General features: G+C 34.4%; 1 protein-coding gene across 1 annotated transcript in view; it reads left to right on the top strand.

The window, feature by feature from the left end:
- LOC123498115 (activated Cdc42 kinase-like) overlaps positions 1–15,000 on the top strand; it is a 142,713-nt gene that overhangs the window by 102,293 nt on the left and 25,420 nt on the right. Inside the window, 4 exon segments of the mRNA XM_045245271.1 lie at positions 8,068–8,187; positions 11,484–11,633; positions 14,207–14,452; positions 14,821–15,000. The exon segment at positions 14,821–15,000 is cut by the window's right edge and continues 14 nt beyond it. Of these exon segments, the coding sequence (XP_045101206.1) occupies positions 8,068–8,187; positions 11,484–11,633; positions 14,207–14,452; positions 14,821–15,000 (696 nt within the window).

Here is a 15,000-nt window from a genome sequence, read left to right on the forward strand (position 1 = left end):
AATTTTTTATATTTTCTTGTATCATTAATAAATTTCTATAAATTTTTAATATTTTTTTTTTTTTGTTATATAGCAGGTTGATAAAAAAATAGAAGTGGAAGTGTTTTGATAGGTTTTTAAAGATAGAGTTTGTGAAATATGTAAAATATATTATATATATATATATTATAAAACATTGAGATATAGGCTGATGTGAAAGGCATTTATGAGCACATGAGGGGTTTTATAGGAATATAGTTAAAGAAAAAAATGAAATATGTGTATTATTTTAAATATAGTATAGTGTTATGTGAAAATAGAAATATATATATGAAAAATATATATGGATAAAAGATATATATAGTTTATATTATATTATATTTATATACTCTTTTCGTAAAAAAATATACTCCCTTTCTCTTTTTCTTTCTCTTCTTTTTTTCTTTCATTTTTTTTTCTTTTCTTCCTTTTCTTTTCTTTTTTTCTCTTTTTCTCTCTCTCTTTTCTCTCTCAAACCTCTCTTTTTAAAACTTTTTTTTCTTTTTTTTCTCTTTTTTTTTTTCTTTCACTTTCTTTCTCTTTCTTTCCTCTTCACTAAATAAAATAAAATTATAAAATATATATATTTATTTCTTTTCTATATATATATATATATATATATAAAGATTGTTTACAGTATATATATATTAAATTATAATAATATATTTTTTTATACCTTCTAAAAAAATATAATACTCTGTTTTTTTTTTTTTTTTTTTATTTTTCTTTCATAAAATTATTATATATTTTTTTCTTTTTTTTCTGTTTTTTTTTTTGTTTTTCTTTCTTCTTAATAAAAAATACTTTTATATTCCTCTTTTCTTTTTTCTCTGTATATAGAATATATTCATATAAATTACATGAAACATGACTTCACTTGCTCAGAAAATGAGTTGAATATGTGAAGTAAAAAGATGGTGTGTGTAAGGTAGTGAGATGTATGTGTGTGATAAGAGTGTGTGTGTTGTGTGTGTGTGTATATATATATATATATAATATATATATATATATATAGATAATAGATAATAGATAGATAATAGATAATAGATAATATATATATATTATATGTTATATATGTTATATATATATATATATATATATATATATATATATATATATATATATATATATATATATATATAGATAGATAGATAAAGATAGAGGCAAAAAATTTTCTGAAAATATATATATACTTCAAATATAATAGTAGATATATTAATTGTGTGTGAGGGGTAGTAGTATGTAAAAAATAAATATATTAAATTTATAGATATGAAAGTTGATAATGTGTATATATTTATAGAAATGTAAAAAAAAAATATATAAAAAAAAAAATAAAATATTCTCTGTATAAAGAAGAAAAGAGAGAGAGAGAGAGAAATAGAAAGAGAAAGATAATAAAGTGAAAATATGTATATGTATATATATATATCTTTTTTTTTGTAAACCTCTTGATGATGTGGGTTTGCTGCTCATAATATAAATATATATATATACTTCCTTTTTTTTAAATATAAATAATATAATATATATATATAATAATATATATAAAAATATATATATATTTTTTTTTTTTCTTTTTATTGCAAAATTTTTTTGGTTGGGTCTTTTCTTTCTTTTTTTTTCATATGTTTTTTTTTTATTTTTTAAATATGATTTTGGAATATAGGCTTATTGTGTGGTTCTTTTTCTTTTTTTTGTATTTCTTTCTCTTCTCTCTGTTTTTGTTTCTCCTCTGCTTTTTCTTTTTTAAATATTTTTTTTTATATATATATGTATATATATATATATATATATATTACCTCTTTTTATTTTTTTTTTTCTCTTTCACACAATGAAAACTCGCTACAACAAAGGTTTCATTTTACTACCATCTGCTCGTTTAACGAACACCAAACTCGCTTTAATGAAATTTTATCCAGGTAATTTTTTCCAAGTTTGAAAGCCCTGCCGTATCATGCAAGCCGACAGACTTTTGAATACATCAGCGCCTCTCGTGGACAAAATGCGCACCACTCATTGCCCCTGTTCAAAACAATAACAGCATTAGCACCAGCTCGTCTTCCCTTGCTCAATTTACCTCCAAAACGCCCTGGAATGTCATCTAGCGTTGCTAAGAAGATCAGGAAGTCTCTTACTCTCGAAGTGAAGCTGGATATTATTCACAGACACGAGAGGCCAGAAAACTAATAGCATTGCTTGCCACCATCTTGACTGCATCTACTGTCTCTACTATTTTCAAGTCAGCAGACTCTATTAAGAAGGCTGGTGAGTCCGTATCTTTCTTGCAAGGTAAAAGAACCACCTGAACTCATGATTACAGTGAATAAAATGGAAAGCCTTGTGGAAATGTGATGCATAAGTTTTGTATGTGATACAATGATGCACCCTTTGTTTACATTCCACAGGTTGCCGGTTAGTGTCTTTCCCGTTTCACTCTCCCTCCCTTCATAAATTTAAGATCATTAACATTATAAAGTTATGTCCATACATACATACATTAATGTACATTATAATGACTTAAATTAAACTGCCTAAATGTTTAACTTCATAATTTTTACTTTCATTAAACCTTTCACTGTACTATGATGCACTCTCGCTTTGTTTACTCTAAATGGAAGTTCGTTAGGGGTTAAACTTGTTATAATGGGTTCATAAGAAGTTATTATGAAGGGTTTTTAGAACGTAATCCTTAGTTCAAGCGGGTTACCTGTATATATATTACACACACACACACAAACGACACAAACGACATGCCAGAGGGAGTGAACAGCTACATAAATCTGTTTGTGGATGATACGAAACTGTGCAGAGTTATAAAGCAAAAAGAGGATTGTGAAATACTGCAGGAAGACCTAAATAATATCTCGAAATGGAGTAAAAAGTGGGAGATGGAATTCAATGTGGACAAAAGCCATGTCATGGAAATGGAAAAGAGTGAAAGACAACCAGTGGGAATCTATAAGATGGGAGATGGAGGAGAACTGAAGAAAGTAAAAAAGGAAAAGGACTTGGGAGTGACGATGGAAGAAAACAATCAACCGGTAAGCCATATTGATAGAATTTTGAGAGACATATAATTTGCTAAGGAATATTGGATTAGCATTTCACTACATGGACAAAGAAATGATGAAGAAATTGATAAGTACTATAATAAGACCCAGATTGGAATATGCAGGAGTTGTGTGGACCCCTCATAAAAAGAAACACATAAGGAAGTTGGAGAGACTACAAAAAATGGCTACAAGAATGGTTCCAGAATTTGAAGGGATGACATATGAGGAGAGACTAAAGGCTATGGATCTACCAACCCTGGAACAGAGAAGGGAGAGAGGGGATCTGATACAAGTTTATAAATTGATTAACGGAATGGATCAAGTGGATAATGAGAAACTGATCCTGAGAGAAGAATATGACATTGAAGCACAAGATCGCATAGTAAAAACTGAGGAAGGAAGATGTCTGAGAGATGTTAAAAATATAGTTTCCGCAAAGATGTGTTGAGACTTGGAACAGTTTGAGTGAAGAAGTGGTGTCAGCAAAGTGTGCATAGTTTTAAAGAAAAATTGGATAAGTGTAGATATGGAGACAGGGCCACACAGCATAAAGCCCAGGCCCTGTAAACACACAACATGTAAATAACACACACACACACATAAACACAATTAAGGAACAATCAAGAAAAGATGAGATAGGACAGATTTACACTGTAACTGGGAAAATTATGAAACATGGAACACAACACACACACACACACACACACACACACACACACACACACACACACACACACACACACACACACACACACACACAGTGAGATTGGACCTAGTTTTTACAAGGGGTATACAAATGAATGATGATATAAGATATAAGTGCCCATTGGGAAAGAGTGACCATGCAATATTAGAAATAGATATAGAAGAGGAAAGGAAGATAGAGACGATTCATACAAAGGAGACCGATTAAATTACAGAAAGGCTGATATTGAGAATCTCAAGAACTATTTTAAAACGTAGACTGGGAGGAGATGGAAAACTCAGAGACAATGCAAGACAAATATAACTTATTTTTGGAAATATACAAAACAGGAGTCAGGAATATGTCCCAAAATATAGACCTAAAGAAGAAGGAAAGAAAGATTGGTTTAATGCAAGGTGTGCTAGGGCAAAGGAGAAAAGAGATGGAGCATGGAAAAGGTGGAGGAGAAATAGAATCCAACAAATAAGGAAAACTTCAAGGCAGCAAGAAATGAATATGTTAAGGTGAGGAAGGAAGAGGAAAAGAACTTGAAAAAGACATTGTCGAAAAATGTAAGGAGCAACCAAAATTGTTCTATAGATTCATAAATGGAAAAATTAGGCAAAAGAAACAATAGAAAGGTTAAAAGGAGAGAACGGGATGGTGGAAGACCCAAAAGTATGGCAGAACTATTAAATAAAAAATTCCAGGAGGTCTTTACTAAAGAATCCAAATTTGAGAGGCCACAGGGTAATAGAGAGACAATCTATATGAAAGAGATTAAAGTAACCAAGCTTGAAATAAAAGAGTTAATGAAGGAACTGGATGAAGAGAAGGCAATGGGACCGGATGAAGTCTCAGGCAGAATACTGAAAGAATGTAGGGAAGAACTAGCAAGTCCTATATACAACATCATAAAATGCTCAATAGAAAATGGAACAGTGCCAGTAGAATGGAAAAGAGCTGAGGTGGTTCCCATATATAAGAGCGGAAGGAAAGAAGAACCTTTAAATTACAGACCGGTATCACTAACTAGTGTAATATGCAAGATGTGTGAAAGAATAATAAAGAAACAATGGATCGAGTTCCTTGAAGACAACAAATTAATATCAAATAGCCAATTTGGTTTTAGAAAAGGACGGTCTTGTGTAACTAATTTATTGAGTTTCTATTCTAGAATAGTTGATAGAGTACAAGAGAGAGAGGAATGGGTTGACTGCATTTATTTGGATTTAAAAAAGGCGTTTGACAAAGTGCCACACGCAAGATTACTGTGGAAGTTAGAGGAAAAGGGTGGCTTAAAAGGAAGCACATTGAGATGGATAGAAAATTATTTGAGGGGGAGAGAAATAAGGATGGTAGTTAAAGATATGAAGTCCAAGAAAGCGGAGTGCCACAGGGGTCAGTATTGGCACCAATACTTTTCCTCATTTATATTAACGACATGCCAGAAGGAGTGAACAGCTACATAAATTTGTTTGCGGATGATACGAAACTGTGCAGAGTTATAAAGCAAAAGGAGGATTGTGAAATACTGCAAGAAGATCTAAATAAGATCTGGGAATGGAGTAAGAAGTGGGAAATGGAATTCAATGTGAACAAAAGCCATGTCATGGAAATGGGAAAGAGTGAAAGACGACCTGTGGGAATCTATAAGATGGGAGATGGAGTAGAACTGGAGAAAGTAAAATAGGAAAAGGACTTAGGAGTGACGATGGAAGAAAACAATCAACCAGTAAGCCATATTGATAGAATTTTTAGAGAAACATATAATTTGCTAAGGAATATTGGAGTAGCATTTCACTACATGGACAAAGAAATGATGAAGAAATTGATAAGTACTATAATAAGACCCAGATTGGAATATGCAGGAGTAGTGTGGACCCCTCATAAAAGAAACACATAAGGAAATTGGAGAGGCTACAAAAATGGCTACAAGAATGGTTCCAGAATTTGAAGGGATGACATATGAGGAGAGACTAAAGGCTATGGATCTACCAACCCTGGAACAAAGAAGGAGAGAGGAGACCTGATACAAGTTTAGAAATTGATCAACGGAATGGACCAAGTGGATAATGAGAAACTGATCCTGAGAGAAGAATATGACATCCAAGCACAAGATCGCATAGTAAAAAGCTGAGAAAAGGAAGATGTCCGAGAGATATTAAAAAATATAGTTTCCCGCAGAGATGTATTGAGACGTGGAACAGTTTAGATGAAGAAGTAGTGTCTGCAACAAGTGTGCATACTTTTAAAGTAAGATTGGATAAATGTAGATATGGAGACGGGGCCACACGAGCATAAAGCCCAGGCCCTGTAAAACTACAACTAGGTAAAATACACACACAGACACGGAATGGAATGGATCATGTGGATAATGAGAAACTGATCCTGAGAGAAGAATATGACATTCGAAGCACAAGATTGCATAGTAAAAAAAAACTGAGGAAGGGAAGATGTCTGAGAGATGTTAAAAATATAGTTTCCCGCAAAGATGTGTTGAGACTTGGAACAGTTTGAGTGAAGAAGTGGTGTCAGCAACGAGTGTGCATAGTTTTAAAGAAAAATTGGATAAGTGTAGATATGGAGACGGGGCCACATGAGCGTAAAGCCCAGGCCCTGTAAAACTACAACTAGGTAAATACACACACACACATATTGAAAATGTATCTCTTATGTAAACAAAATCTGAAGTAGACAATGCCTTATGGTTCCTGTCATCATTGTAAACACTGGTCTTTGCAATGGTAGTGCTACTGCACACGAGCCCGTTTCAGATCTCTAATGGCTCACAACTCTTCAAGTGACATGGAGTATCTTAGTCAGTATATCAGCTTAATCGCTTCACATTACTCAATCAAATAACAAAGATTGCCAACCATTGCACTTCGGGTAGAACATGAAAAAATAATAAATGAATAAAAAAAATCTTAAATAAAAAAGAATAAATTCCAGAAAATATCTGACTTATCTCCATATCCAGGTTATTCAGGTCCAACTTAAAACTTGGTTTACTGTATATGAATTATGTTGTTAAGAAAGGAGGATGGAGATTCCTTTTTACACCAAATTCTGTTTATTACATATAAAAAGGAGACTGGAACACTCTCTATAATGATACATGACATGAATGCAGTGCTGCCACATGAGTTTCTTGTACATACCTACCTACCCTGGGGCATGAAGTGTTGCTTCTTCCTAACATGCTGATGATAATTAACTTACTAAAATAACCTTAATGATACTATATATGCCTTATTACTTTGAAAATAACAATATTAACTTTATCTTCAGAATTCAACAGCCTGAGAACTATATCTTGTGTTCAGACTAGCAGGTTAGATGTCTGTCTTGAAGGATATCCTAGGGGCTTATGTATTACCTTCTGTCTTCTTACACAAAACACTACTCATTACATAATTGAAAGTAGATGACACCCTAAGCACTCATTAACTTTGCTTGTAAAAGTGTGAGGATACATGTATGAGAATTCAGGTATTATAATCCCCAGACTTTGTGCTATTAACAGTCAAGCAAGTCACTGTTATATTCCATAAGCATGTGCATTTTCCTGCTTTGTATTGAAAGTTGTAGCTTTTTTCCTTTCCTTACAAGTATATATTGTCTTTCAAAGCCAAGGAATGAAAAAAATTTTGATGCCATTATTGAATTTCAGAGATCAGGTTAAAGAAAATTTCATGGGGATTACTGTAGAAAATTTATTGCTATCTCAGACAATAGCCAAGTAAACTCAGTGAACACCTAGTCAATTTTTGTGAAAGAATATTAAGAAATTTTAAAAGGAAATGAGAATTATATTGGAAAAAAAAATCTAGTATCATGTAAAAGAGTTAGATGATCACTTTCAAATTTGAATAAAGCTGGAGTAACAAAAGAAGAGTATGCCAAATATAGTATAGTGAGGTCCAGAAAGGAATTCTAATGGGAGTGACAAATTTCAGCAAGTCAGTTTTAGCTAACATTTCAGCCAAAAGAAATTGTACAGCAAGATATTTAGATATGGCTAACAATTCTAGTAGGGATGCATAGTTTGTTAATAGCAGATAAATAGACAGTATAGCGTGAAGGGAAAGTAAGTGAAACTGTATTGTTGTAGAGAAAATATTTACTCTCAAGAAAAGAACAACCAAAGATACTAATTCTTATGCATCCTAGCAATGTGCTCACTCAGAATACTTTTCAGAAAACAAAACCAAACATTTAAAACTTTCCCAAGTTACTGAATGAACTTCCTGACACTTTCACCTTTAAAGGTTGTCTAACACCAACTCCCTCATGACCCAACAGTACCATCAGCTGCCCAAGCAAATTGTAACTCCCTACAAGCCCTCCGATGATCATGACCAGACCCCATCCTTGACCCGTGCTAGCTCAGATGTGTCTGACAGAGCTCCGTTGCTGAAGAAGGTGGGTGGGTTGACAAATAAATCATCAAAGATTCTTGTGAAGTATACTGAAAACTTGACAAAAGATATTGAAAGTTTTATTAGATTATTAGCCTGAACTGATTGGTATTCATTAGAGATCCTTTCATGTACATGCAATAGACTCTTGATACAAGCAGATTATTTCACTATAGATTTGGTTTTCCACACACTGAAAAACTATGAGAACTTAAAAAACAAAATATAAAAATCTGCAGAGCAAGAACATGCATTAAGCTCCTCTTCACCATATACTGCACTTTTTTTATTATTATTTTATATATATTCAGAACCACACTTCAGAAGAAAATTACTGTGAAAGTGACTCAATGAAATAAAACTAGTATGAATAGGTGCAAGTGAAGCCAGCTGTGGTTAGGACTTCTGGAAAGCCATTAATTATGTTACTTTTACTTACCCTAAATGATTGTTTGCCATATTTCATGTCAGGTTCTGTATTGTACTTTTAACTGTCTTGTATGTAAAAGTCACCATTTGCAAAACACTTTTTAAAAGGTTCTATATACCAGGTTAATGCTAACTTTCAGATTATACATCCTTTTATTTTAACATTTAGAGAAAATATGTTCTTTTACATGTTTGATGTTTATTGGTAAAATAAAAACTTCATACTATGTTAAAAGTAGTGTCAAAGGTATCAAGACTACTCATACTGTTACAAAGCATCGATGGTTTTAAACTCCACTAGTACAGTCTGTTTTTTTCTTTAATACATTTATTTGAAAAATATTAAGGTTTAGTGTGCAGTGTTGACCCCTCAAGGTCAACCTTATTCATTCACACAGTTTCACCAGTGTTCCATACTTAGAGTAAAGCTTAAAAAGAGATTTCACATCTAGTACCCTGGCAATGCTGTAAAAACCTATATGTCCTAGTAATTATGTTACACATGCATTACTTTTATTTGCATAATTTTATTAATCCAAATACTTTTATTAGTATAGATAAGTGAATATGAAACCTTAATAACAGTAATGTATAGCCTTCCTCTCTTCCTTCACTTCATTTGCTTTGTGTTGTTGACTAGATATGGTCAGGTGTGCTTGTTGCATATAGTTGTACAGTTTGATTACCATTTGAGGCGTTAAGTGAAAGGAAGTCTTGCCCACCACAGTGGCCATTTTTCAGTTATGTGCACGAGCATGTTCATCTTCTAATAGTACAACAATGAATTATGTGAAAAAAATCACCTCAACAAGGGTGAAAACCCCCATTTTAAAGAGGGAACTGATCGACCATGCTGTCAAACACCTGCACTGCCAACGAAGGCACAAGCTCTGCGTAGTGATCATTAGGTCCATTCTCCTCTGAATAATCCTTTCAGAAAGTCCTTATGGCTTACCACAGTCTTCACCAGGTTCTGAACCTTGTAAACCAATGTGAGGGACCAGTATTCCACTGATGTTTAGATTAATATTCCTTGTGTATTCATGCACAAACACACCTCTATTGCCTGATATATGTGAGTGAGTCCAGTTTAGTGGTAAGAAGGTCTTAAGTTCCAACCCACTACATGCTGAAATGCTGGCCAATCACAGCATTTGACATGTCCCATCAAGTGCTAGGCAGCCAATGAGAGTGCCAGAGACATAAAAATTCAGCCAATGAGCATCAGTTGGTTTGTTTGCCCTCACATGAGAAGGCCCACCAGCTCTCCCTTACACTATTTTCATTATTATTTTTTATTATTTTTTTAGTGGATCATTCACATTATCACACAATGAGCTAGTCTGAGATATACATGTTTTCAGCAACATTTGAAAAAAAAAAAAAAAATTATCAGGACATCTTTATTGGTTGAAAAGATATAGCATTTTTGAAGGTCAGCAAACTTTAACAGCATTTTTCTTATTTTCTAAAAAAGTTGCATTCAAGATGACTCAGCCTCATTTGTGTTTGAACAAATATGTTATGATCTATTTTGTGACTAAATATCTCATCCATAACAGGAAACCAATCACAAAGGCAGCTATGAGCAACATCTTTAATAAGCCAAACGTTTCGACACTTTTCTCATGTCATCTTCAGTGGTCTAGAAAACGATAAAACAAATATAAGTATAAAAGAACAAAGTTAAAATACTAAGAAAAATACAAAGGTAAACATTTACACAATATTAAGTGGGTATGCTGAGAGAGTATTGTTGAGGGATGGCTTTAGTTGGGAAATATATAAGGACTCCAATATTCTTAAATTGTTTCTATTACAGGTGGCGAGGATACGAAAATGATTGAGATTGGGTTGAACCTTACAAGAGAGGCAGTGGTCCCGTATCGCGGAAAACGGGGCGTTGTGTAGCAGGCGCCCTGTTCTGACAGACTGACCTAAATTAAGTTACTTTCCTAAAGGATTTTTTCTATAATAATGGCTTCACCACCAACCTTTTTTTAGAAAACTCTGAATAACTTTCTCCAAAGTAAATATCATCCTAAACAACCAATTATCACTGTTGCCAAAGAAACAATTTATTTACGTATCCCATTTCTAGGTGAAGTTTCAAAGAAATTAGAAAGGGGTCTTTATGAAAAACTTACAAAATTTTATCCTGATAAACATTTTCGTATTGTGTCTACAAATAATCTATGTATAGGTAGTTTTTTCCGTTTTAAGGACACTCTGCCAACTGCCTTACGCTCGTCGGCTGTTTATTGTTTTACTTGTCCCAGTTGCCAGGCTGGGTATGTGGGTAGCACCTTGCGCTCACTTATAAACCGAGTCAGTGAGCATTTAGGTCAGTCTGCCAGAACAGGGCGCCCGCTACACAACGCCCCATTTTCCGCGATACGGGACCACTGCCTCTCTTGTAAGGTTCAACCCAATCTCAATCATTTTCGTATCCTCGCCACCTGTAATAGAAACAATTTAAGAATATTGGAGTCCTTATATATTTCCCAACTAAAGCCATCCCTCAACAATACTCTCTCAGCATACCCACTTAATATTGTGTAAATGTTTACCTTTGTATTTTTCTTAGTATTTTAACTTTGTTCTTTTATACTTATATTTGTTTTATCGTTTTCTAGACCACTGAAGATGACATGAGAAAAGTGTCGAAACGTTTGGCTTATTAAAGATGTTGCTCATACCTGCCTTTGTGATTGGTTTGCTGTATAGTTTGAAATTTTGAAAGTTATTTCATTGCTCAAAACTTAAAAATACGGTTTCCTAGAAATCAACCTGTTTCGGATAGAAATGAAAAAGTGTATACATTTGTTTCAGATGAGAAAAATATTTAAAAGAGGGATTTTGCACCAGCAGGTTGGTGATGAGGGTAAATCAGGGCCTGCAGCGGAGCACAACTGGTCCGACACAGCAAGTGAGGAGCAGCCCGACAGTCCTGCTCGTTCCCGCCAAACTGACCACGAGTACCATGAGATTTCAGACGAGGAGGATGAGCCAGTGTCCAAAGTGAGATTTGAGAAGTTATGTTCTCTGCTTTCTGTCTGAGTAATGGCAGTTTTGCTAGAATTCTATTACATTATCCAAAACAAAACTAGTTTAGATTATGGACATTATTTCTTTTAATTAGTCTTAAAAAACTAAGTTCATACTAATAATATTTGATAACTTCATATTTCATCTTCATATATTCAATAGAAACCAGATGACGGAGAGCATTACTGTTAGGCTACGTAGTATCCACTAGAGACATGAAAGTATTGCGTTCCTCCAGAAGAAAACTGATCAAGTTGAATGAGAAAGACTGAATTATTTAAACTTGAATTTTTTCATTAATTTGGAATTTCAGCTATCTTTTGCTTCATTAAGAGCTAGTTATCACAGAAAATCTGAAAGTACACTACATTCACTTTCTTCAACACTAAAAATGCTTTTAGAAATAAATATGTTGTGGAGGAGAAGAGCAGTTATGATTCTCAAGTAATATAATAAAATCTCCTGAGGTCTGCTTTGGATGTTGGAATTCCATCTAGTTAAGTCAGCTAGGAAAAAAATATAAGTTGACATCATGTTGGCTAAATCAAGTCTAGCTAAGCCAAACTCAGCATAATATAAGCAATAAAAATTACTACATAGATTATTTGACATTAAGAAGGATTACTGGCCCTGTTTCTGATGCAAAGTCAGGCAGTACTCCGCTTAACGAACAGGATAGGGGGTGTCAAGGCTGTTCGTAGAGCGAATATTCGTTAAGCGGACGTAATTTTTTCCATAGGAAATAATGGAAATAGGGGGGATGCGTTCTGGGCTGGTCCCCAACATACCACATGGGGAAAAAAAAAAAAAAAAAAATATATATATATATATATATATATATATATATATATATATATATATATATATATATATATATATATATCGTTTGGCAGCACATTGGGCCACCGGTGTACCACTACTTTTATGATGTCATAAGAGTCATTGGAAGTTAGAGAAGCTACGTACAAATTCTCTCACATTCTCGCATTTATATTCACAAAACAACATTTCTATTAGCTTTTTACAAACCTTGCCCCCAAGAAAGGATTGTTTTGTAATGCATAAAGTGAAATCTTACATGGAATGCCAAAAAATAAAGCAGAAATGAGATGAGCCACAGACGAAACGGGAGACTCGCGGCGACTCGGTCGCTTCTTCTTCTTGTGACCCTTTTAGCTTGGCGTGTTGTCTTTCCCCATGATATTTGTTTCCACTCCTCTCTTGCCTGCTATAATGGATATCATATCTTAGTATTCATATACGCTCATGCCACGAGGATAACCTCGACTCCGTGGCACTGAGTGATAGTGAATTATTAATGAAATACCGCGGTATTTCATTAATAATTCACTATCACTCAGTGCCACGGAGTCAGGTTATCCTCGGCATGAGCGTATATGAATACTAAGATATGATATCCATTATAGCAGGCAATAGAGGAGTGAAAACATAAATATCATGATGAAAGTAACATGCAAGCAAAAGGTCACAAGAAGAAGAAGCGGCTGAGTGACGGCGAGTCTCCCGTTTCGTCTGTGGCTCATCTCATCTCTGCTTTATTTTTTGGTATTCCATGTAAGATTTCACTTTATGCATTACAAAACTATCCTTCTTTCTTGGGGGCAAGGTTTGTAAAAAGCTAATAGAAATGTTTTGTGGACATAAATGCATTATATAAGACAGTAAGTAACACCACCTGGAGAGGTGGTGTTCCCAGCAACCTCAGAGAAACCTGATAGCAACCTTGTCACTGTCCCTCCACACATTCATGGATGCCATTTCGCTGCAAGAGGTTGCTCTGACATTGTTAAAGAATCTTGGATCCAGCTCCAGGAGCGCTAGAGACAGAGGCTGGGAGCCAGCCAATCACAGCGAAACTACCGCGTTCGGTCCCTCACCCGGTAAATTCAAACCCAGAAAATTCGCTAAAATGGATGTGGTTGTACGTTATGCGGATTTTTGGTCAACTTTATATAGTACATTAAACCAGAAATTCGTTAAACGAACATTCGTTAAGCGGAGTATTACTGTACTAAGCCTGTGCAACAGCTTTCGGATGCGACCTTGTTTATGGTTTCTTTTTGTGGTCAGATCTCCTTTCTTGTTTCTTGAGAGATACAAGAGAGATCAGAATCAGAACCAGAACCAGCAGCTTTTACCAGTGTCAAGTCCTCAGAGCAAAGGAACAAAGGAAGGCTTTAGACTCCAGAGAGAGGAAGGGAATGAAATTGAAGGACTTCAGGTTGTAGGAGGGATTTATACAGATTGTTAGTAATGTTCCACATAAGCCTCAATTTCATGGTAAACAAAGGTTTTGTTTATTTATGGAGATTTTTTGTAATTGCTTTTGATCAGAAACTTAAAAGATAACTAACACAGCTTCTTGGTAAGTTACTGCCTGATAAGATGATAATACTCAGGTGTCTCAGTGTTTTCCAGAAATCATAAGCTACCTTTATACCTTTATGAATAGCTTAGTTCATGAATTATGAGTTCAGAGATGTAGGAGTATTGATGTACTATTAACTTCTCTTTCTGTTCAACAGCCATTCCGCTGCAGTTCATTTGACCTTGGCCCAAGCTTAATGGATGAGGTTTTCAAGGCACTGGGAGGATCATCAACTGAAGACACTGACTCTTTAGACCCACCAGCTTCTCTGCCACCCCTCACGCCAACACATCCTACCCAGGCACTGCTAGAGGATAATGAGACCCACAATGTCAAGAATGAGCTCAAAGAGATTGCATCCAAGCTCACTGGCAAAGACAACTCTAAAAAGAAACAAGCAACAGTAAGATATTATATTGCTCTTTTTATAAGATATCTCCCAATTAAGTGATTTTTCATTCTAGGTACATACATTAAGATATAAACCCATGCAAATTTTACAGATATGCATTTTTTGGGGCGCCAAACTTGTGTCGCTGTTGTTTGTGAGTTGAACATATCATCATCTGCATCTTAAGTAATCAACAAGGTCTAAGTTATTTTCAGTTAATCTTAACTGGTCAGTCCATACATACATATCTTTGTATACTATATATTAACTCAAAACATGGGATCTTGGTTTTTAAGCACTATACAAATAACAATACTATACATACATTTCAGTGTTGTAGATAATAGTTCTTCAATAATTTCCTGGTCCACCCACTTCAGGTTAAACCCATCTCAGCAGCTGACCAGCGTACTTTGGATTCAGCAATAGCAATGGCCAATGAACTTGCCTCTAAGAGTATGTCTGAGCTGGAATGCAATCCAGAGAGTCCAGGTGATTCTGAAGGAATTCCAGACTCCCCCATTACCCCATCCTCCCCTACAAAACATCCTGGAGGCTCT

This window comes from Portunus trituberculatus, chromosome 47 (assembly GCF_017591435.1).
Source record: "Portunus trituberculatus isolate SZX2019 chromosome 47, ASM1759143v1, whole genome shotgun sequence".
Taxonomy (NCBI): domain Eukaryota; kingdom Metazoa; phylum Arthropoda; class Malacostraca; order Decapoda; family Portunidae; genus Portunus; species Portunus trituberculatus.